General features: G+C 41.5%; 1 protein-coding gene across 1 annotated transcript in view; it reads right to left on the bottom strand.

Annotated features, from left to right (window-relative positions):
• The window catches only part of phf21b (PHD finger protein 21B), a 64,962-nt gene that overhangs the window by 11,511 nt on the left and 29,624 nt on the right, over positions 1–23,827 (bottom strand). Inside the window, exon 3 of the mRNA XM_046872544.1 lies at positions 7,969–8,202. Coding sequence (XP_046728500.1) covers positions 7,969–8,202 — 234 coding nt within the window. The remainder of the gene's footprint in view (positions 1–7,968; positions 8,203–23,827) is intronic.

Below are 23,827 nucleotides of genomic sequence, written 5' to 3'. Positions count from 1 at the left end.
GCTTCAGGAAGTGCTCTCCCCAGAGAAACGCTACTGAAATGAATGTGGAGCACAGCGACACAGGAAACAAGACTCGAGTTCATTATTCTGCTGTATTCAAAAGACTACACACACACACACACACACACACACACACACACACTACACACACTGGCCCAGCACTCTAGGACTTTGCTATTCATAGTTGGTTTCTTTCTTTTGCTGATTATGGATTTTTATAGCATATTAGAGTATGTAAAAGAGTATAAAAAAATATAATGGTAAGATTTCGCTTTGCCGTTTACTCAGAGGTTGATGCTGAAAGAAAAGTGGTGACGTTATTCTCACAGATTTAACTGTTTTGTTGCAAAGACGGTGAAGAATGTAAGATTTTCTGTAACGTTTTGGTGAAGCTCTTCTCGCCTTCTCAAAACTGTCAATAACAATAGTCTTATCTGAGGTAAAACTCTGGTCTATGTTGCAACTCAGGTTTCAGCAAGAAAAAGATGATGAGAACCACCATCCATTGAGTCAGGATAAGGAATAAGGTCTACCTGCCTGTCAAGAATGCTGCTTGTCAAAATAGAAAGTTTCCATTCCAGCTAAGTCAACACTGATTTTTTTTATTTTATTTTTGGTTTCAAAACAACCGGCTTGAGCTCGTCTCTCGCTCAGACATTTCATCCATGGAATATCAAGCATTTGACATAGATTTGAGAGAGATTTAAAAGCTTGAAGGTGGCAATCCGACTGGCTCTGCACACTTCCTTGTGCCAGACTAACATCTCTCTTATAGTTTTCATCATATTAGAGCAGCAAACAGGTTTAAGAAAACTCATAGTGAGATGGCCCAGCATAGGACCAAAGTACAAACAGACAAAAGCTCATTGTTGGGTTTTTTGCGAGTTCTCTTGTAAAAGATGGCAGTTTTGCGACTCGGTCACTGCATTTTCGTGCCGTGGAAGAAATGTTTCACTGAAGATCATCTGTATTGAATTCTCAAACGATGTTTCCCGCATTATTTTACATTGAAACCTTGTACGTTTCAGCATGTGGAAGGTTTCGTTAGTGCTGACACAGCATTCTCTCACAGGAGATTTCTCTTGCCTGGTGACTAATGATCTTCAGTGAGGGAAATGAGATTGTACATTGTACACTGCAGCGTGGCAGAAAGAGGGAGAGAGGAGAAATGAGAGAAATGGGGGAGTGCACAAACAGCCCCTAACCTTAAGACAATAATGGTGTAACTGTGTATTAATGAATTATGGAAACTGCATAATCCTTTTACTTTAGATTTCTTAGTTGTCACCTTGCATAATGTAAGATTTAAGGCTAAATACTTCTTCACAAATGGAAAAGGATCTTCAATTTTGATGCAACCATTCCAAATAAGCCTTTTATATATCCCCACCAACATCTGTGTGTTCTATCTATATATATATCAGTGTATCACTAAAACGTGCTATATAAGAAAGCTACCACTTGGTCAGCTTCTGCTTACAGAGAATGCACTTAAGAACATGGTGGCGCAGCATGTTTTGTTCCGAAACAGCATCGCATTTCAGCATGAAGCTTTCTCCATGTTTGTGTTAATTCCTCCTCCTGCCAGTTTAAACAATGCTGGTGGACAGGAGCTGATTAGCAGATTAGTGGAGACAACAAACCGCCAATGCGAGCTGTAAAACACGACACTGCACTGGGTCTTAAGACGAGCCAGTAGACATGGTGCAAACACACAAACAGAGACGTTAAGGGAAAGGCAGATACGAGGTGCAGAAGCCTTTCAGAAATTCATTTTGTTTGACCAGTACGGATGTACGTTGTGGTCGGCGCAAACATGGCACATTTAGTGGTAACGTTTGAATATGGAGTTGTCGAAGAAGCTAGATTCGTTTGTATATCAAAAAATCGTACAAAGCACTAAGACCTTGAGAGCATTTAAAACGATGTGTACGGTTCTCTTGTTGGCATGTATGAATGGCTTTTTGACAAGGACATCACAATGAAATATTGGGAGCAGAATTATGTTTGACCAGTAAATCTGCCCTTCAAGGTCAGCCTTTCATGTGCAGACAGAAATACTGCTTTCACAGCTCAGCACACTACTACAATCTCACTCGCACTCATCGTTTACTTCCAAACCTAATCTAGCGACTTAAAATATGAAATGCGAATTAGGGCCCGGTTGCTTTTCGGAATTTTTTTTCAGTCTGTGATTACGGAATTCTAGTCCTTTTGAAAAACCTATATTTGGAAATGGATGATGAATATTCATCTGGTTTTCTTTTAAGATGCACCCTCAAGATTACAGCTTTGTTTAAAATGCAAGGCTTGGCAAAGCTCCTGTATTGCTTCGAGCACAGGCAGCTTTGCACTTTCTGTTTCTGTCTCCTCAACAAAGAGAACAAATCAGAAAAGTTAGAGCGGCCCTGCATTTAAAAACATAATCATTCACTCTCCTGTTGTAAAAAAAAAAAAAGAAAAGAAAAGAAAAAACTTCCATTGTGCCAGAGAAAGCCTAGAGAAAGTGGGGGGAGGGGGTTAAAGGCCTGTTCCCATGGTAACGGGCAGGATGAAAATTCTCCCTGGGTGAGGGCGTTCATTTCCGTAATTGTTGCCCCCTGCTCCCTAAAACCTAAGCATCCTTTTCCGAGGCCTCCTCTTGAGTAAGAATATCATAACCTTGAAGCTGCTTTAGTCCTGTTTCTTTTTAGAATAGTAATAAGTAAAAAGCTGTGGAGCTGCTGAGGCATTCCTGAGAGCTGTGTGTGTGTGTGTGTGTGTTCCTGCCCCATGCCCCTCTTTAAAGTGTCTTTAATCTAAGTAAAGATGTTTGTGTGTGATATCCAGACGGGGCATAAAATATACGTCTGGATCGTTTCAATGCTGGTATGTGGGATTTTTGTGAAACCCATCCAGCACTGAGCCCTGATGCTTCATCCACTGGACCCAATTTTACAGGCTATTTTAAAGAAGCGAGATAAAGAAAGAGGAAAGGATAGGATAAGAAGGAGAGTTTAAGTGTTTCTTTCAGCTCTCCCTGTCCCTTGTCTCCTCCTTCTTGGCTGTCAAGAGGGGGAAATGAGAAACGTTTAGCCTTATTTATTTATTTTTTTTTATGTTTTTTCCCTCTTCCGTGCTGAATTGAGGAACCTTTTCAGTAGGCATGCATTAAGCTTTCAGACGCTGACATTTTAGTCTGGCCTTCTGCGTTTTCTTACTTAGCCCAAAATACACAGTGTAGCTTTAGCCTTTCGTGGTGTACGAACGCTCTTCAAAATGTTCCAACCGAGAATCCGAGATGTGCAAAGACATTACTTTTTTAGGTTAGATACATTTTTTAAAGCATTCGCTTTGTGTAGTCTGCAGTTTATACGCACCGTGTTAAGCGGCAGCTCGATCCTACGCTCTATATTACACAACTGGGTCAGCTAGTGATGCTGGGAGTTATGAGCATAAGAAATATTGAGACTGATCCAGAGGACGGTGGTTTGTTTCGGCGTGAAAAAGAGGAAACCGAGCTCTGAGTCGAAGACACCTGTTTGTCTCCTGTATCTCTGCCATGTTGTCTCATGTTTTCATCACAAGCTCTAAGAAATATGGACGCAGCAGGGAATCAGAAAGGAGAAAAAATTGGAGAGTGAGTGAGATGGATCAGAGTGCACACTTTACCAGACACGTTTAACCCGGCGTTCTCTCGTTTCACTCGCAGGATGAAAGACTATCTCGTCACAGATCCACTACTCAGATCACTATTCACATTTTAGAGCAAATACATGACCGGCTAACATAAAAAAAAAAAAATCTAGTTCTTAATGGGTGGAATGCAAATTGAAATTGCTGAAAGTTAAACAAAAAACTTCAGACAATAAACTAAATGATGGTACTATGACCCCCATCCTTAGGCTATCAGCATTCAAATGAAATAATACTAGCATCATCCTGTTTGGGCCAGTTCTTTATATTGCATTTGCTATGAAGACACCAAAAATACACAGTATTAAGTAGATCATCTCGGTATCTCAGTCAGCTACACGATCTCCTTCCTACATGTTTGTTTCTACATGTTTCTTTCCCTAAAAATCAATTTTTACAACAATCTTCTCTTAGCAGCAGTTTAATGATTCTGCTGCTAGGTCTGTTGGGTACAATAGCACTGATGGCCACTTGGGGGAGATGTGAACGGCCAAAACACGATTCTCCACTAAAGCCTGCATCTTAACCCCTCCCCATCTTTAAAAGCTGTGTTTAAATGGTAATCACACTGAAGGATGGAAGTTGCTTGAACTGGAGTCAGGATGCAATGTACAGCCTGTTTCTCGGAGTAAATGATTCATTTCATGTTCCATGATCACACAAAATGCACAATGTGAGGGAAAATAAAATGACTACCTGTTATAGTGCATGACTCAAGGCTGAGCATGATCTCAATGCAGCGGTCATCGTCCTAAAGAAAAAGCAGGCATCACAGGGCATGCATGCCATTTGTGCCCATGTAGTCACTGGACAAATCAATCAGCTGTAGACTGGTGGTGCGAGTGACTACTAGTGGGGAAAACAGGCACATATGTGGGCATGGTGCCCATTTCTTTCACTTACTGCAAGGCCAGCAGTTTGTGTAGCACCGAAAAAAGCCTTTAGCCTTTTAGTCACTGCCTGCTTGGTAACTCCTGCAGGAATCCTCAGGTACCTTCCACCACATACACGTCCACAGTGAGAAAAGAAATCTCACGAAAGCCTGCTTAATATGCATGTGTACATATGTGAAAGGGGTCTAATTGAGCAGCAGTGTGGTACTTTTACTGTCAGTGTAATTAAAACTATTCAGCGAAGTGCAGGAAAGGCAGTGCCAATGACATCCAATTTAAATGCCATGTGTCGTGCTTGTGTGCACCAGGCTTGCATTAGCATTCAAAGCTCGACTTCAGTGGCTAAACCTTTTTCGTTAACATTTTGTAACCATCAACTACAGTTACCTGTTTGGCTCAATTGGGATCCACTGTAGCTTTATTCTCAGTCTAATTATTAGCAGTCTGTTCAGATGCGTATCGCACCACAGCTGTGCTGACAATCCACTGCTTTAGCTGATCTTGCCACCTGCCAATGACTGTCGCATAGTTTTCTGAAACTTCGAGTGCATGTTTCATTTTTGGCGGATTATTTTGCTTCCCTTTATTTAGGTTCCCTGGTGGTCTAGTGGTTAGGATGCGGCGCTCTACCCTGCTGCGGCCCGGGTTCGATCCCCGGTCAGGGAGCCAACCCCAGCCATTAGGGTTGCACAAGCCTTAGTGCCGGTCCCAAGCCCGGATAAATGGGGAGGGTTGCGTTAGGAAGGGCATCCGGCGTAAAAAACGTGCCAAATCAAACATGTGGATGATCCGCTGTGGCGACCCCTAGTGGGAGAAGCCGAAAGAAAGTTTTTATTTTGCGTCCCTTTATTTAATAAGTAAATTACTAGATCTATAGCTGGCTATTTTGTAGTCGTCAACTTGAGATCATATCATCTCTGATTTTGTATACATTACTGTGGGAACATATTCAGGCTATTGTCAGCAGTGTGCAGAATCAGATCATGTATGTCTCATATACACCAACCAAGCATAACATTATGCCTAATATTGTTTTGGTCCTCTTTTGTTGCCAAACAGTTCTGACCTGTTGAGCATTAACACTTCTTTAGCAATTTGAGCTACCGGAGCTCATCTGTTGGATCGGACCATGCGGGCCAGCCTTCGCTGATGAGCCGACCATGAACCTGTCGTCGGTTCACCACTGTTCCTTGATTGGAGCACTTTTGGTAGATACTGCATCCCACAAGAGCTGCAGTGTTGGAGATGCTCTGACCCAGTCGTCTAGACATCACAATTTGGCTCTTTGTTAAACCCCCACTCGTTCACTTGCAGGTGCTATGATGAAGAGATAATCAGTGTTATTCACTTCACCTGTCATAATGTTATTATGTAATAATATCATGCCTGCTCGGTGTATATAGTGTTGTAATGCAATTGCATCGTATTTATTTGTTTCATATGGATTTGTGCATCAAAATCCGAAAAAAAAAAAATACAGATTAAAAAGATCCAAAAATCTTTTCACAGAACTGCTCGAGTTTGTTTACAGGCTGCTATTTTGACAGATGTCGCTGTGCATGTTCTTGTTTCAGTGCTGACCTGAATCAGCCTGCTGTCACCACAAAGCAGCTCCCGAGTCCCATACGAATTTTCCAAAACACTTGTGCACAGAAACAATGCTCCTAATGTGTGCATTCATGCAGTGTCTCACTCCATTCACTTGCAACTCATTATTGATCTCCAAATTAAAAAACCAGGTGGGCTGGACCCCCAAACCATCCACCATCACCACTCCAAAAACTAGCCTGGCATTAGCGTTGATGTGATGTGCTTTTCATGTGAAATTGCATGACTGACCCAGACTCACTAACTAGCTCAGCCTCCCAGAAACTGGGAAAGGAAAAGTTCACAGCTGCAGTGTGCTTTCTCACTAAACACCACAACCACAAAGAGCTGTAAAACCATTCTGCTGTCTGACCCTGCTCCCTGCTCTCTTTCACTCCATCTGACATTTCTAAAGGGGGAAGGGACGGCCAAGAGACTTGGACAGGAAGAAGTGAAGGCACAGGGTAGAGGAAGGAGTGATTATTCAGATGAATACCTCCCAGGAAGGGGATAACACACTGAGGAAATACTGCTCTGATTTTGTCTCCTGGAAATAATCTTCATCATTTTAACCAGGTCCATGGAATGCACACTGAAAAAGAAATAATATTCTAACCCATTACAGATTTGCCATCTGTTACTGCTCCCTTTGTTAGGATTTTCAATTACTGGCATAGTATGGTGTCTTCAGGTTGACTGAGTTTTCCTTAAGAGCCACGAATTAGTCAGATTTTATGAACATGTGATTTTCGTTGTTTCTTTACTTACACATCCCGATATGACGTGAGCACGAGTATGTCTTGAAATAGCTTCACGGAGTGAGGTGCAATTTTTTCGAAAGGTGTGGTGTCTCTCTCACTGTGGTTGAGTACAGTTTGAAATTGTGCTTATAAAACACTCTTTAAATGACTAGAGACGAGACAGCTCCTAGTATTTCCAAAATCAATTGACAGACCGTCCCTGCAAGTTCCTACAGTCTAAGCGCAGAGCTATAGAAGTAAAAGCCAGCTATATAATTGATGAAGTTACGATCTATAAATATAATCGATGGTGTTTTGTTTTTGGCTGTGGGGCTAGGCTAAACTGAACTCTTTTCTATGGTCTGATTTAGATCCCCCTGTTATTTTTATGTTAAAAATAACTAATGTACTGTATATCATTATTATAAAAGCTTGCGCTTCACAGTGGAGAGAATGGGCTCCCCCTGCTGAGTCTTGGATCCTCTAAAGATTTCTTCCTTCGTAGCTCCATTTTTAAAACGTTTTTTCTATTCTATTCTAGGTCTGGTTTTTCAAAAGGTCATACATTAGCTTATGAGAAGCTGTCCTGCATCATCCCACTTTAAGTGCAACTGCTTATTTTAACAAACATACACATTAGAAATTCATCTGACAGTGAACATAATTCTGATTGGGTTGATGACTGGTTTTGACGTGCATGATCAGCACAGAAAGTACACATGAACGTCACACACCATAATACCTGTGATATTTTTAATAATAAAAAAAACAAAGGCAGAGAGTTGGCTAGATGACTGAAAGAATGATGCTTGTGTCAGCATCAGAATTGGCAAATACACAATTCCGAGATATCAATACTTTATATTTTAACAAAAGTTTGTTTAAAAAGTTAAACTATTTATATATATTCTAGGTAGTTTTATAAATTAGACACTACACTGCCTTTTCAAATATCTCCAGTATAATAAAAACGTTATAGATCTTTCTATTATATTGGTTACATCACTCAAGTTTTATTTCCTCATCATAGAGCCCCATCTGTGAACTCTCTGTAACTTGGGTGCGGGGGTTACCTGTGAGTGGCACAGCTCCCCTGGCCTGTGCGTTCGGTTGGCCGTTTGCAGGTTGATGGGGGACGTCTGCAGCGCGTCCGAGTTTGCCGCCTTTTGTCCGTTAATGTGTGCGGTCACCATGGAAACAGGTGCCTTGGCTGGCACCACAGAGATGGCGATGCTCTGGCTGGGGGGTTTGATGAGGGAGATCGGCTTGGCCGGCGTCCCCACAGGACAACTTCTTACAGCTAGCTTCTGTCACACAAAAAAAAGAAAGAGGGGTGGAGTGAGAAAGGTTGTGAAAGAAAGCAAAACAGAAACCCCCTAATTTCCTGTATCTGCAACACAACCAAAGGTGGATATAGGAAGCAAAGGTTAGAGATGAAAATCTACTTTTCGAAATCTTAGTGCTTCAGCTGACATTCTTCAGAAAGCTTGCATCCACTGTAGCACTTACGCTGCCTTTTTGTGAGTTTACAAAACTGGACCCTTTCCATACATTTATGTACCGTTTCATAAACAGGATGAAGAATCAAACCAGTAAATGTTGAACTATTACATAAAATACTCGTGTGAAGCCTAATAGTTCCTGCGTCTACCAGCTGGATATTTGGGACTTCGAACATTTGAAATGTACATTCTGGCCTATTTTAATTTGTTTACACAATCATTTCAACACTTTCATCTGCGTGCTCTGAAAACCAGAGAATGAAACAGCACATGCTGCCCTTTGCTTTTGTCCTTGAAAACAAAACCAGCACAAACTACATGTGTAGTCTATTGCTGCCCTGAAAGCTCACTTGTCTCACAAGCTACAGATCGGTCCTAATCGTGTCCTTCTCTCCTCCGTATCTCTTTCTTTGCTCGCTCCGTCTTTCACTCCACCCACTACTCTAAAGGAACAAAAAAACAAAAAAAAACAATCCAAAGCAGAGATAAGTACAGTTCACACTCCCACCACTGATAGAAAGGACACACTAAATATTTTATATTCCATTCCATTGGCCATGTCTTTCTCTTTTCGCCTTTTATCGTTTTCTATGAACTGTGTGGACGGGGTGGGGGTGTTAGAGGGCTTTAATATTTTGCCATTGCAACATAGAAGGCCGTTTAACTTGCTCTTCTGCGTCCTTTTTGTTTGGAAAGCCAAAAATAATAAACTAAGATAAAATATATGAACATTGTTGTATGTCCTTCAAGTGCTACCTCTCCTTCTGTTGCTAATAATACTCACTGGCTGAGCTACAAACATGAGAGCGCTTCAGTAATGATCAGGAGGTCACGTTAGGTGTAATGATATTCCTTGGTACATGCACAATCCAACTAGACTCCTAGTGTTATTTTTAATGTGTCGCTCCTTTACAGATATATCATGTTTCTTGTGCACTATTCTGCACCATATTACATCAGGCTCTGAGGCTGGGCTGGGAAAATACTCTGTTTGCATTGAAGCGGAGCAAAAATAAATAAACAAATAGACCAAATTGATTAGTTACAGCTTGCATTTTCGCGATTTATTTATTTATTTTTTTACAGACTGTCTGTGCAGCAGGGAGGCAATGCTCAATGCCTTCACAGCTTGGTGGACTCACAATTACCTAGGCTGAGTGCAGAGGGTCTTGTATTCACACACACACACACACACACACACACACAGACAGCCCCATTCAATGATAGAAAATAGCAGAATGCTTGAGATTCTTTTAGAAGCCTCTGCTTCCCCCCCTGCATGCCTAATCAGGAAAGCGGCTTCTGTTGTGTCTTATAGAGGGGGATCAGGCAGTCAGGGCGGCCCGGTGAGCTCTGAATTTATGGGATCAGGGAACTCAGGCTGTAGAAAAGAGATGGGGGGTGGAGGGGTGTGATGGGAGCCTGGAGGTGATGAGGGATAGTGATAGTGATAGTGATGGTGTTGGAGGCATTATAAAGAGCCGAACAGAGCTTCAGATCTCGGAGGAAACTAAATTCTTGCTTTGTGCCAGAATCCACACTAATCGGCGTGCCCTATAAGAAGAAAAGAGAAAATGTAGAAGTAACACGCCAGGGTGCTCCCTCTTTCCGCAGCTCATTCTACCTCTCATTCCGCCATTCGCTGTTCCATGCTGTTAAAAAGTAAATGCAATGCAAGCAGTGTGTTCGTGGCAGTTTTCTCGGAAAAACCTGTTAGTTATGATCCTAATTGTGCGCAATGCTATTTTTAACTGCTTATGTATTTCTCTGCATTCAGTAACAACCGTCGCTGTTCTTTTTTTTCTAGATGACAAAAGGATTGTGAATTAAATAAAAAAATAAATAAAAGAACATAGCTAAAGGTTCGCCAGACTGAAAAATCCTAAATAAAATGTTTTTATATCGATATACATGGACTGATTCTAGAATCTTGGATGTTCATCTCTGATTCTAGAAACTATTCATACGGAGATGGCGAACTCTTGACAGACATGAGCAGTCATTTTCATGCTTCTCTTTAATACAGTACCCAGCTGTGAGCTTGATTTATACACACTCTCCACCTCTTTGCGCCTTCTAAGTCTGTGCACTGAAGGAGATCTTGCCCTATAATCCTATCACTTTGAATAACAGAATCGACTCCCCTCGTTCTCCTATAACTCAAGTCAGGGGATTTTTTTTTTCTCATTCCTTTTTGCTTTTTTTGCCTTTTGCTACATCTTATTGAGCACTGATGCACTAGAATCTATGATTTCCATAAAGGCCAGCTTTATTTCCTTACACACTGTGCTTGTTTGTAGATGCATTGAAATCGCTAACCACTGACTGTAAATAAACCCAGATTCAGGGCAAGTATGAATGAAGTTAGAAAGAAGAAAACGTTTTTGAGCGAGGTCTATTAAAAACGCTAAATGCCCCAACATGTCCCATGAGCACACAAAGCCTGCTGTTTGCTGAAATACGGTGTGAATGAAAGGCTTACTTGCGTTCTGTTATTTATTAATGCCCTCACAATGTGTGTGGTAGTCACCATTGTTTCAGGGAATCAATGTAATCCACAGGCAACCTCAGCACCAGCTTGCATCTGGCCTGATGTGTCTGTTTGTTTATCCCAGAGCATCTCTGATTGCCTCAAAGGTCACCCTGTTGAGTTCCCTTGCATCTAATTGTATACACTCTTGTGAACTCGTATACTAAACAAAAAAGTAATAAAATATGGAAATGTCTGCAGAAACAAAAATACTAATCACAAAACACAATCCTTAGCAGGAGAATGTGAAAACCCAGAGCAGCTTGATTATATTGAGGTGGGGGAGGCCGTCTTTTGACTGTTTACCTTTCACACTATGTGCACTTCGCTGTCCTGCTGCACTCCGGCTACAGACGAGCTGCCAAGCCACACCGTTCCACTTTATCCAGGATCAGAGGCGTGTTTACGAAAAGAAGACTTAATTGGTCATATTATGCCATTAGGAGCCCTTCAGTGTGAATTCTAAAGCTGAAAGAGGCCCCAGTTAATGTATACAAAGTGTGAAGTGCAACACCAGGCTATAACAATAATGCCTCCGAGGCTATAATTGCCCCACCGAGCTGTCAGCTTTAAAAGTTGATGCAAAACAACAAGTAAATTGCTGTCTTTCAAGGGGAAACAAATGGCAAGGGTAGATTCTAAGTCAAACATGTCATCGTGACTCGTGCCGTTATTATACTGACGTGGTCCGACAAATAAATCAATCAATCATTTATGCTTGAAATAATTGCACGATACAGCTGGGGTCCTTTAGAGAATAAGCTGGATTAATACATATCCACAAAGAGAACAATAACATACAAAAAAATGACTTTTTTTTTCCCCAGTAGTGTGTGTGCCGGTGTAGCACTTCTTCACAAACCCACCGTATAAAAGAACTACTTCCCAGCATGAATGTGGCAGTTGGACCCAATCAAAATGCACACCGCAGGCAGGTGTTGTTATGGTGATCACTGTAAGGAACAGGCAGTCAGAGTGTGTGTGTGTGTGTGTGTGTGTGTGTGTGTGTGTGTGTGTGTGTGAGAGAGAGAGTGTGTGGGGGAAAGGGGAAGAAAGGGTGACTGTCATTTTCTCTCATAACCCTGTCATTTCGATGTGTAGTTGCAGGACACCAAGGAAGTGAGATGGGTGGTGATGGATGCCTCTTATTATGAACGAGCTTATGCTAAATTCGGTAACAGCGGCTAGGAGTGGCGCCTAAAGGAATCATTTTCTGCCAGCCACTATTTCTTTCGATTCACGACATAAATCAGCCTTCCTCTGTGTTGCCTTTCATCAACGGTCATGATGTTGGCTTTTCATTTCGGCTTCTAATCGTTAACAGACCGTGTTGATTTTTTTAACGGAACGGGAAAAATCTCTTCGGTCAGCCCGATCTCATGCGAGCGCTCGTGCTTGTGCTAACTTCTCTTCTTTGAGCGCCTGATGATTCATTTCACGTAATCCCTGACTCCCATCAGAAGGCGTCCAAAAGCCTGAATATCAGCATTTGCTTGCCATTGAACTCTGGACTGAAATGTTCCTTTAAAAAAGGGTAACATTCCTGATCCTTTGGCCACTCAAAAGTTAGTGGTGACACTGACAGCATATGTGACGGCTTGGTAAGGCAGTTCACAGTGTCTTGAGCAGAGGTGTGTGTGTGTATAGAATAACTAAACAAGCGAGACCATTTTTGAAAGTAAAAATAGACACACGGCAACACTTGAGCGCAATCTCATAAAGAAAAATAGTGAAATAACAATAATAACTATAACAGTAACGAGTCATTTGGAGCAGTCAGCATGTTGTGTGTTTGATTATTTAAAAAAAATGAACCCCTGTTTGACATCCATCAATGTAGTACTGCAAACTAATGTACTATTCAATTATTCAGGTATTTAAATAAACTTAATGAAGTAAATATAGAGTCAAACTCTCTTATTCTCTCTTTCATATAGATATAATGCAAGGGTGACTGAAATGATCCTTGTGGAGGAGGGGGACTACCACATACAACATATACTTTAGAGCACAGTAAAATTCTTGCTACATATTTCCCAGCTTGACAGGGGGTCAGCCATAAACCAGTGCCCCTGGAGCAGAGATGGTTAAGGGCCAAGAGTCACAGCTTGGCAGTGCTGGAACTTGAACCCCTGACCTTCATATCAGTAATCCAGTGCCTTAACCATTGAGCTACCACACGTGTGTAGGACCCGTGGCACCAATACATGACCACAATAGGGATGACACTTTATCAGCAAAGCTTCAACATGTCAGTCAAATAGCACAGAATGCTAGGACAGCATGCAATGCATAGCCAGTTTGTCTTTGGTGGAAACTATTTCTACCGAAAGCACTCGAAAGCAAGGCCTTGGATTAAGACGATTCCATAAGGGAGAAAGATAATCCAGGGGTATATGTATGTGTGTGGGGGGTTTTGTGGCAGAGCCTTCTGAACAGCTACCAGGATCCTTATGCCAAACTCTGGGCTTGAGGCCAACCTCCCATACACCCTGTTGTCTGGATGCCTGGGTATCTTATGCTGGAAATCAATCAACACATGATATAATGTAGCCATAAGCAAAAAAGAATAAAAAATAGTAGGGCATTAGGAGTATTTCTGCGCTGCCTTTAACAACTGAAAAGACCACGTGTATGAATAAACCCTAACAAAAGAAGGGTACTGTATTTAGACCTGGCATTTGACAGACGCCATATTTCCAGGAAACCTTGTCCCAAGTAGGGTGCAGCTGAAACTGCGTGCGTAACAACAAGCATGCCCATCTGGTGCAGGAATAAACCTGACAAGAAACCTTGTATCCCAAAATCCATTTGCTGAGCTCACATCTTTTTCCACTCGAGTAATAATGCATCTTTAATCAACCTTATATTAAAAACATTTAAAGAACCACTGACTGAATTGGGGAGAATGTTGCTTTAATGTTTACATCTCATTAGAAGTGTTAACACTGGTGTAGAGGGTTTTTATGTTGTTCTTATTATTATTATTATCATCATCACTGCTGCTATGGTAACAATCAGCACTCGGTCTGAAACCACCTAAACACATATAAAGCTGCACTGGCCCTGAAAATAAGAGACAACAGCAGCCTATCTTGAGCATTACGAGTCAATAAAAGACTGATTATAATTATTATAGTTTCTTTGCCATTGTTTAGAAACACATCACACAGATCCTTTATTACAGTGCTTCAGATATAGCAAATGCCACCGCCGTCCAGTGAAGCTTCTGACGTGGACGTCTGTGGTAAAAAGCTAAATTAAATCCTGACTGCTGATTTCTTTCTACAGAAAACAATTTGATAGTGTGGCCGCTGCCCGTCACGCCATCTGTAGACAATAAATCCATTTAAATGCAAATTATACATGCCTGAGGTCTAATTTTCCTTTTTCTCGCTATGAACTCATTGGAATGCGCCGCATTAACGAGTGAGAAAAAGGTGTTTTGTTGTTTGGCAGCAGAACTTTCTGCACAGTCAAAATTATTATGCGGTTTTGTTTCATTGTGAGTTAATTCATTGCATGTTTTTTTTTTTTGGCAGGACAATTCTCAAAAGTAAAAAAAAAACGGCTTTTCTCTGTCTGCCACAAAGCTAGAATAGTTTGTTTTGATGAGCATGGCTCTCTCTCACTCTCTCTCTCACAGTATTGTCTCTTCTCAAGAGACAATACTATAGAAATAAAAACTGGATATACTTTAGAGTAATCAATGTGCAGCCTTTAAAGCAGTACAGATTTACTGTCCTCTATAAATAACTCAACATACTGCCATTATTGTCTAAATAACTGGCAACAAAAGTGAACAAAACTGGGTGTAAAGTGTCAATATTTTGTGTGAGCACCATTGTTATGGAGCACTGCCTCAATCCTCCTGGGCATGGAATTCTCTAGAGCTGCACAGGTTGTTGCTGGGATCCTCTTCCACTCCTACCATCACCACCGCCATGTTTGACTGAAGGCAAGACACAATTTTCTTGGTACTTCTCACCAGGACCACCACACATGCTGGACACCATCTGAGCCAAACAAGTTTATCTTAGTCTCATCAGAGCACAGGACATGGTTCCAGTAAATCATGCAGGACAGGTTGTCTTCAGCAAACTGTTTGTGGTCTTTCTTGTGAGCTATCTTCAGAAGAGGCTTCCAATTTCCTATTGGGATGAATAAATTACCTATCTATCACCTTCTGGGAAGGACTACGGCCATGCAGTGCATGGAGTATGATCCGAGCACTGTCAAGCGGACCTTCGACCTCTACAACCTCTAAAGTGATGCTGGCAGCACACATGCGTCTGTTTTTTAAAACCTGCTTCTGCACTTGAAGCACAGCATGAGAACTTCATTTTTATTTGTATAGCGCTTTTAACAATGAGCATTCTCAAAGCAGATTTACACAGATCATGTGGTGATAAAGGATGAATAAGATGTTCTTTATAAGTGTAAGTTTGCCCCTGATGAGCAAACCGGTGGCGACTGTGGCAAGAGAAAATCTCTACTTTGATGGACTCTTGTGAGGTCTGTTCCGAGTGGAACCCGTCTTGAAAAACCTCTGTATGACCCTGACTGCTGTACTGTAACTCAGTTTCATTGTGTTACAGATCTTCTTAAAGCCTCTGCATCTTTGTGAAGAGCAACAATTCTATTTCTCAAATCCTCAGAGAGTCTTTACCATGAGGTGCCATGTTGATCATCCAGTGATCAGTATGAGAGAATTGTACTCAAAACACCAAATTTAAATTTTCTAATTTTAACTGCTTTAATACAAGATATACAAATGTATGGTCCTGTCAAGCAGAAAAAAACATGAACATAATGAATTGGACATGTGGATTTGCACGGTTACACGACATCCAGCTGTTAGCACTTAAGGTGTACTCACTTTTGTTGGCAGTTATTTAGACAATAATGGCTGTATATTGAGTTATTTTTTAGAGGACAGTTAATCTATACTGCTGCACAATCACCACTCTAAAATATATCCAAGATTCATTTCTATAGTATTGTCCCTTGAAAGGAAACACTAAAATGTTGCTGAAGTGTGAGGGGTACACTCACTTTTGTGAAATACTGTCTGTGTGTGTGTATATATATACACACACACACACACACACACACTCACACACACACATATATATGACCCATGGCCCACATTAAAGCAAGAATAGCTGATGGAGTAATCCGCACATTTAAGGATGAATAGTTTCTAGTTATTTTCAGGAAATCTGCAGGGAGTTTTTAAATGAGATTACTTGCTTTTTGTCCCATTAATTTCCATGCAAAAGTCCATTATGTTCCAAAGCAAGTCATGAAAGAAAAAAAATGTTGGAAATGGAAACTTTCATTACTTTTGGGCGTTATTTAACAAGCAGCAGATAATTCAATTTGTTTTTGGGTGTTGTTTAAGGAACTTTTTTTATTATAGGTTTTTTTTTTTTTGCGGTGGTTGTTTGATTGAATGTTTTTTCAATGTCGCTAAAAGCATGAGGAACAGCAAGCCTAGCCTCAGAATTTTCGTCCGGCATCGTTAGCAATAATTGCCATTCAAATATATATTTGTCTGCTTATAAGTCTGTATAAGCGAACAAATCGATGTGTGTATGTCGCTGATTCAGACATGGGGAGTAGGGAATAGAAATGTACCCTGTTGTGGCACATATTCTCATCGCAGACACTAGTTTCTCAGACTAGAATGATTCAATCTCATGCCTCTAATTCCCCTTCACTTCTCAGACTGAGATACTCCCCTCTGCTTATTACAGTCAAATCGTCACATCTCATATCTGTCAAGCGCAGACGCTTCCATCAGGCGTGCGTGGGTGTGCGGAGAATGCAAACCATTACTAAAGCATTTCAAATATAAATAACAAATGTCAATGGGACTAAATTAAAATTTCAACAGTCCATTAAGCCTTCATGTATTTTAGCAAACGACTAATAAGCAATAAAATCGGGCCTCGTTTTAAACCAGTGGCCTCGTATAAGAGCACGGAATGCTATAATACTGTTGTGCTTAACTGCTGCTTATATTTCCCAGAGAACTTAATGCATGTTCGCTGTATGATAGCCAGTGTAGTCACTGTAAAGCCTCCCCTCCCGCTTAGTCAGAGCTTCATTACAAGAGACCCCGCCTGCTTCCTGTCATCTTCCATTATCTTCAAGGAGAGGAGAGACCACAAAACCAGGAAGTACCACAGTGCACCAGGTGCTGCAAATCCCATGACACACTCAGACTCTCTAAAAAAAAAAATTAACTACTTTTAATCCTTTACAGTGCTTTATATTATAAATAATCACAGTATAGTGTTATTTTTCGAAGGGGAAATGATGCTCAGATGTATTAATGCTGTATTAATTTCAAAATCCAGAACTGTTTGTACCCTGGTGGGCAGTAGTCATGGTGAGTGATCAAAATGAAGTGTAACATTAATATAATATTCTAGAGTTAATTTTATATATATATATGAGCTGAGCTCAAACTATCTAAGACAATGCTAAAAAAAAATCTAATAATAGTTTATAGAGCTAAAACTCAAAAGTATCCCTGTACTGTGATATAATGAACCACATCCTTGTACTGTGATGTTGATGATCCACATATGTTCTACAACGGTATTACTGTGATCTATGGTCGGGTGGAGGAACGACCCTACTGAGTCAGTGTGTACTTGTGGTACCAACAGAAACAACACAAAATGTAGGATCATGGTTTTGTTACCACAGAGGGATGTACAGCATCAGCACTTACATATACAAAAGTGCATGATAAGACAAATCAGTGCAAATCAAAGCAAACGTGATACCGCAGGCATTAAGCTTGTTATATGTTAAAAAGTTGAACGAGTGCAATAAAGACGTCAGCGATCCTGCAACAAATTCATACTGTATCTACACTGAAGGGTGGAGCGTTCCAAATAAACTGAGCTGGTCCCTGTGGACCTGTGGATGTGAGGAGCCTGAAAACGACAACTCGTGCCTATGAAAACATAATCAGGGCCGCACTTAGCTCAGCTTCAGAACAACCCGGTGGAGGTCAGCACCCTCCGTAGCATTGTAAATTGCATCTGGCCAAGCCAGGGTCCACAGAAGTCCACTAATGCATGCAAATAAGGTCTGAAGGGCCCTTGGTGCCATTAAACATTCAGCAGCTCAACCTGATGCATTTTACATTCTTTCCTTTCTCGCGCGACACTACACTTTCGCTTTATCCTCCAGCTGCTCGTCGGGGGCCCGAAAATCAAACGCAGAGAAAAGAAATTGGAAGGAGAAGTATTTGGAAGCTTTGTCACATTAATGATTGACAGCAGGATTGTTCTGCTGCTGTACTCTGAGCTCTGCATGTGACTGCCAGTATCGACTTAAAGTTCTAGCAGCCGAGGCACATTCAACTCATATTTCCCTGAGCTCCTACTCCTTCGTGCTCTCTCTCTCTCTCTCTTCTATCATTCTCTCTTTGCTGGTATATTAAATGTAGCCTTCAGGCAGATATGAAGTGAAAGTGTGGATGGAGTCTGACTGGATTTTAGTCTTTTAGTGTCATGATATTTGGTGTACTAGCTAGTCTAATACAACTGCAACGTGTCAAGTTCTCTTACAACAGGACATTATATTAAGCAGCTACGGTCCTTTTAAAAAAAATGTTTTTTCAAACTTGTATCATCATCGCAGCAGAAATAAATAGCTGCTCCTGTTATCAGCACAGCCAGTAAAATAAACAGGAATGCTTCTGTTGCAGTGACTGTGCACCGGAGCTTTTATTATCAAGCTGCAATAGGAGTGACTCTGAAAGGAACGATATGGAATCTGCAGCCTCTGACATAATGAGGACATTTATTTGCTCACCTCCATCCTCGGCCGGCCCGGCCCGGGGAGACTGCAGCCCGCTGGAGCCTATTGACTCACCATGGCAACAATCAGCGACCACAGAAAGGTCAAATTCTCTATATGAAGTGAACGGCAGGAGCGGAGCTAAAGAGCAGTATAGACACTGAACATTCATAGTGTTGAATCCTAAAGTGGGAAAAGAAGAGAAATGGCACAGGCTTTGTGAAACAGGTTATTAGATTTGGAATTAATTAATTAATTCCAGGTTTATCTGCCATTACAGTTTCACAAAAGTTCCATCACACCATCTCTCTTTTTTCATAGGTTCCACTATTCTTCGTTTTCATTTCCAGCGCAATGCCTGATCCATGTGTTATGTGTGGAAGCAGTGCTTTTAATACGAGCCATGAGGCCTGAGGCTTTTGGGATGAATCTGCAGGCCCGAAAGCACTGTAATAATGCCCAGCATGGTCCAGGCAAATGCCACTATTAACTTGTTTGTTCAGCAAAGACGAAGGGCATCTGCTGAGAATTACGCTAGCTCAATGCCTGACCCTGTCTCAGTGAAATGAGAACATTTTGTCATTCTAAAAGCTTTTATTATTCTCTGAATTCATATGACTCGCGGTAGCAAATGATACATCTAATTTTACAGCACCCTCAGGATGCAGTGATCAATACTCACAACTGTCATTTCCACACACTAAGATGAAACTAGTTTTGTTTTGTTTTTTTACAATATGTGATTATTTAAAGCAAAGCAGCAGTCCATCTTTCAGATGTACACGGGGTAAAAGACTTTTTGCCTGCTGCTGAACTACTAAACTTATCCATTGTTCAGAAAAAGAGCATGTCAGAGCGTGACTTTCTCGAAAGCAGTTAAATAGTTCCACCAGAGTCTTTTACTGCCGTGTTGTACTGCGCGGATCGCCTGCCTCTATCCACTCTATATCGCTGTTATGGCTCCTGTGGGAGCAGGGCCTCGAAGGCATGGGGGACTGGAAGGACAGGAGAGTTGGTGGAGAAAGAGAGAACGAGAGAGAGAGAGAGAGAGAGAGAGAGAAAGGGAGGGCATGAGAGGGAAATGGGACAGCTGGCACACTCTGATAGGAGGGGGAGGGGAGTTGAGGGGGTTGCCTGTGCAAGCAGCAGGCTTTGGGACGCGAGAGAAAGGGAGAGAGAGAGGGAGGGAGGAAGGGAGGGAGAGATCGCTTTTTTGTGGTGGAGAGAGGCCAGCAGATGGACTCCTCCAAACAATAGAGCAGGGACAGATGCAGCTACAAAGATGCAGCCACACAGAGGCGAGTGCGGCCCTTGTACTCGAGTGTACCAGCACCCAGCGGGACATGATGGCGGTGCTGCAACTTCACACAGACAGCCTTTATTTCTCTGAAAGAGGCATTATTTCTTTAAGAGAGGCGAGAAGGAGGAGCTACTGTGCAACAGGGCACCAGAAAGAAACAAACAAAAGAGCACGGGTTGTAACTTTCTTATGCCACCCCTAGAGCCCTCATTTATTAACAAAGCCCTACGGACAGCCGGTAAATCCCCAACTAGCTCTTAATCCTGCGCTCCAGCCATCATCTGTCATGAATAAACAACCAGATCAGCAGGCAGTTTGAATTACCTCTACGCATTAGACAGTTTCAGCATCACTACAGCAGTGGTCAATCTACTTAGGGTCTCTGAAGGTTGTTTTTTTTCCTTTTCTTTTAAACATGTCTCAAGACAGACTCTGGTATTCTATTCAAGCAGTCCATTTACTTTTAAGCAATAAAAAACAATGTCCCATGTCAGAGTCATAAAAGGCATTTTATTCAATACATTTGAAAACTTCCTATGTAAACCCTGAGGTTAGTGGAGACAAAGGGATCGCAATGCCTCTGTTCCTTGCGCCCGAGGCAGCGAGTTGGTGCCTCCTTTCATTGTAATAGGACAGGTCTGACGAGGGGGGGGGCCAAAACCAGCAGCAACCATTAAACGAATGACGTTACAGCTACGCTGCTACTGAATGTGCCTGAAGCTCGTCATTCAGGGAAATTGGGAAACTGTAGTGTGGACATGCTAAAATTTTACTTATTATTTTTTCTTCGACAAATAGAGTCCTCCAGAGTTGCTGTAACATGTCTCATTATACAGTGACATTTAGAGTCAAAAATCATCACAATCAATATGGAAAAGTCTTGATGCCATATGGCTGTCACAGAAAACTAAATAATCCAGAGTCTGAATCAACACCATCCAGGGTAAACTTTTATTCCTAATTGATTAGTCTGAATCAAATCGGAATTAATACTTTTTTTATTTCGTTTTATTACGTTTGATACGTTTGTTTGCTGTAATTAGGTTTCACACTGCTCACATTGAAACAAGGCAAAAGTGTGGAGCACTAAAAAAACAAAAATTTAAACTCTTTATACATTAGTTGAAATACATCAGCGATACAAAATCAAACAAGCTTCCACCAAATACACAGGGAAATGATTTGTTTCCTCTTTGTTTGTTTGTCAGACAAAATATACAGGACACATGGCATTTCTGAAGCGGTACAGTTCAGTGCCTCACGGCTCAGTTTAGTAGCTCACATTTAAAGGAAACGCTGGCAAACTCAAAATATAACAGGTTTGATCCTCCTGTAGTTAGGTTGGTTCAGAATCGAATCACTTTTTTATTGTGCTAGAGTTCGCTTAGAGTCACACTGAAACCAATTTGCTCATGAGAGTTCATTTGTTCCCCACCCGAGTACAATTCACTGTGTTCAAACCTGCCCAAACAAACCACAGCAAAAAAAGAGAAAAGACATCAGGGTACCATTTTTTACACAGCACGATCAGAACTAAATATATTTCATTGTATGTGTGTGTGTGTATATATATATATATATATATATATATATATATATATATATATATATATATATATATATATATAATGTGCATGTGTGTGTGTGTGTGTGTGTGTGTGTGTGTGTGTGTGTGTGTGTATGACAGGCCGAGTGTGCGGCTCCATGCATTCAACGTTTAATGAGTCTGAGTTGCATTTGGAGAAGAAAAATTGCCAAATAATAATAATCTGGAAGATCTGAGGTAAGACCATATTACATGGTGCTCCAATTGGACACTTTTTTTTAAATTAAACACAAGACCCTTCTGCAGCCCAACATTGTGGCCTTTCTTTTTCTTCTCCTCCTTTCTCTGTTATATCAATAGAAATCTAATAGCACCCATATTAGATGCTCATTCTTTTTTTTTTTTTTTTTGTATTACAGCCTTCACTATGAATTTCAGTCAGTAAATGAAGCACACCTGAGCCGGTTGATTGTTGCCCAGCTTTTCCCATGTTTGTGCTGGATTCTTCAACAGCACCTGCAATTTTTTTTTTGGGTGCTGGCAACGGCTCAGCGCAACACATTCATTCGGGGTGCTGGCAGAGGAGGTAGTGACATAGTCTTCCTTTTCTCATCTAGTCTTCTTGTTATTAATGTCTGATGGTGAGTTGCTGCGTAGTCACTCGCCATCTAGAGCGTGACGGCGGCTTTCAATATCAGAGCATTGAACAGAGCCCATCAGCAAATATTGACACGGAGGATTTGAATGTTCATTTCGTTCCTGGCAGAACATGCGTGATGTGCTTGGATCTGCCGGAGAGATGGCATGCTAGATATGGGACGGTGTCTGAATCTTCGCTGTCTTGCAGGGGCTTGCCAGGAGCACGGAGAGGTTATTGGTGTCGCAACGTGTGGCTGCAGAAGGAATACGCGCCCGCGTGAACACGCTCCAGGAAAATCATTATTCTGCTGTCTCACTTGCTCCAGTTGAAACGTGTCCTTCAATAGTGCTTCTGTCAGATCTGGTTCAGCTGGTGGAAAAGCAAAGCCACAATGCCTATATTCCACTCAGATTTTTTTTTTTTTATATACATTTTCATACAGTCTCTCACCTCTGGGACTAACTTATTTTTTTCCTCAGTCCATTTAATAGAACCATGACCTTGACACTGGGTTAAAGTTTTATGTTGCGCTTCATATTCGAGCCTGTACACTTCTGTAAACACTTTGTTTTTACTACATTAATGGGATCTTAGTAACATTTTCTGAGTGACTATGACTGGCGCCTATCTTACAGCAAACACACCTCCATCCGGTGTACTGTATTTTTCAGTATTTAAACCAGGAAACATGGACCAACCTTTACTCCCAAACCCACTTTACCATCCCTCATCGACATGCTCTTCTCTCGCTTAACAGGAGGCCTGGAGTGCACATAAAAAACAACTGGAATCTTTGCGTGAGCCATTATTGTTCATCCGCGATCGCTTCGAATTAGATCTCCAAATCAATAGGATGATTCAATATTTAATTTGCTCATAGCAGGTGACGATTCAGTGCCAGGCATGGCCACCTCTTTCTCAGTAACAAATAGGCACGTTGAAGAACAAGAGCCTTCGTGTTGCAGCCTGCCCGGGACAAGGTGAATGGACACTCAATACAAACCAAGGGGGCCAGAGAAGCTCCCACAAAGACCATTAATTGTTGTCAGACAACAGGAATAGAGGAAATCGACATGGGGAAGAATGGGAGGGGCGAGAAGGAGAGAGAGAGAGGAAAACTCATCGACACCGCAACAAGACGGGCCCTGAGCTTCAGTGAACTACAGCCATCGCACTTCTCTGCATGCACTAGCACGCTCCAGAGAATCGTTTAACAACTTCACTTTGTGCCTTCAGATGACTCTCTCTATTTATCGTCCTCCTTAGCTGTGCCTAATGATGCCTTTGGGAGGAAACAAAGAAAGGTGTTTCACACTTCAGACGGTCATTACGCTGCTCACAAAGGATCTCAATAATGCAACAGCTACGCTTTCTAGCACATTTGAGTTTAAACTGACAAAGTAACAAACCTGCCGAGAGATTGTGTGTGCAAGAGGACTATAAGAGCAAGGCGATGCCTGTTTAGACGTTTCGCAGGCACTATGGCATCATTCACAGCACACAGGTTGTGTTCTGGGTAATGACATCGTTCGAACCCTACATGGAGGACATTAGATCTGAAGATGTAGCTCATTCTACCGATATAGTAGT

Source organism: Silurus meridionalis, chromosome 18 (genome assembly GCF_014805685.1).
Source record: "Silurus meridionalis isolate SWU-2019-XX chromosome 18, ASM1480568v1, whole genome shotgun sequence".
NCBI lineage: Eukaryota > Metazoa > Chordata > Actinopteri > Siluriformes > Siluridae > Silurus > Silurus meridionalis.
This window is presented reverse-complemented; position numbering and strand designations above follow the sequence as displayed.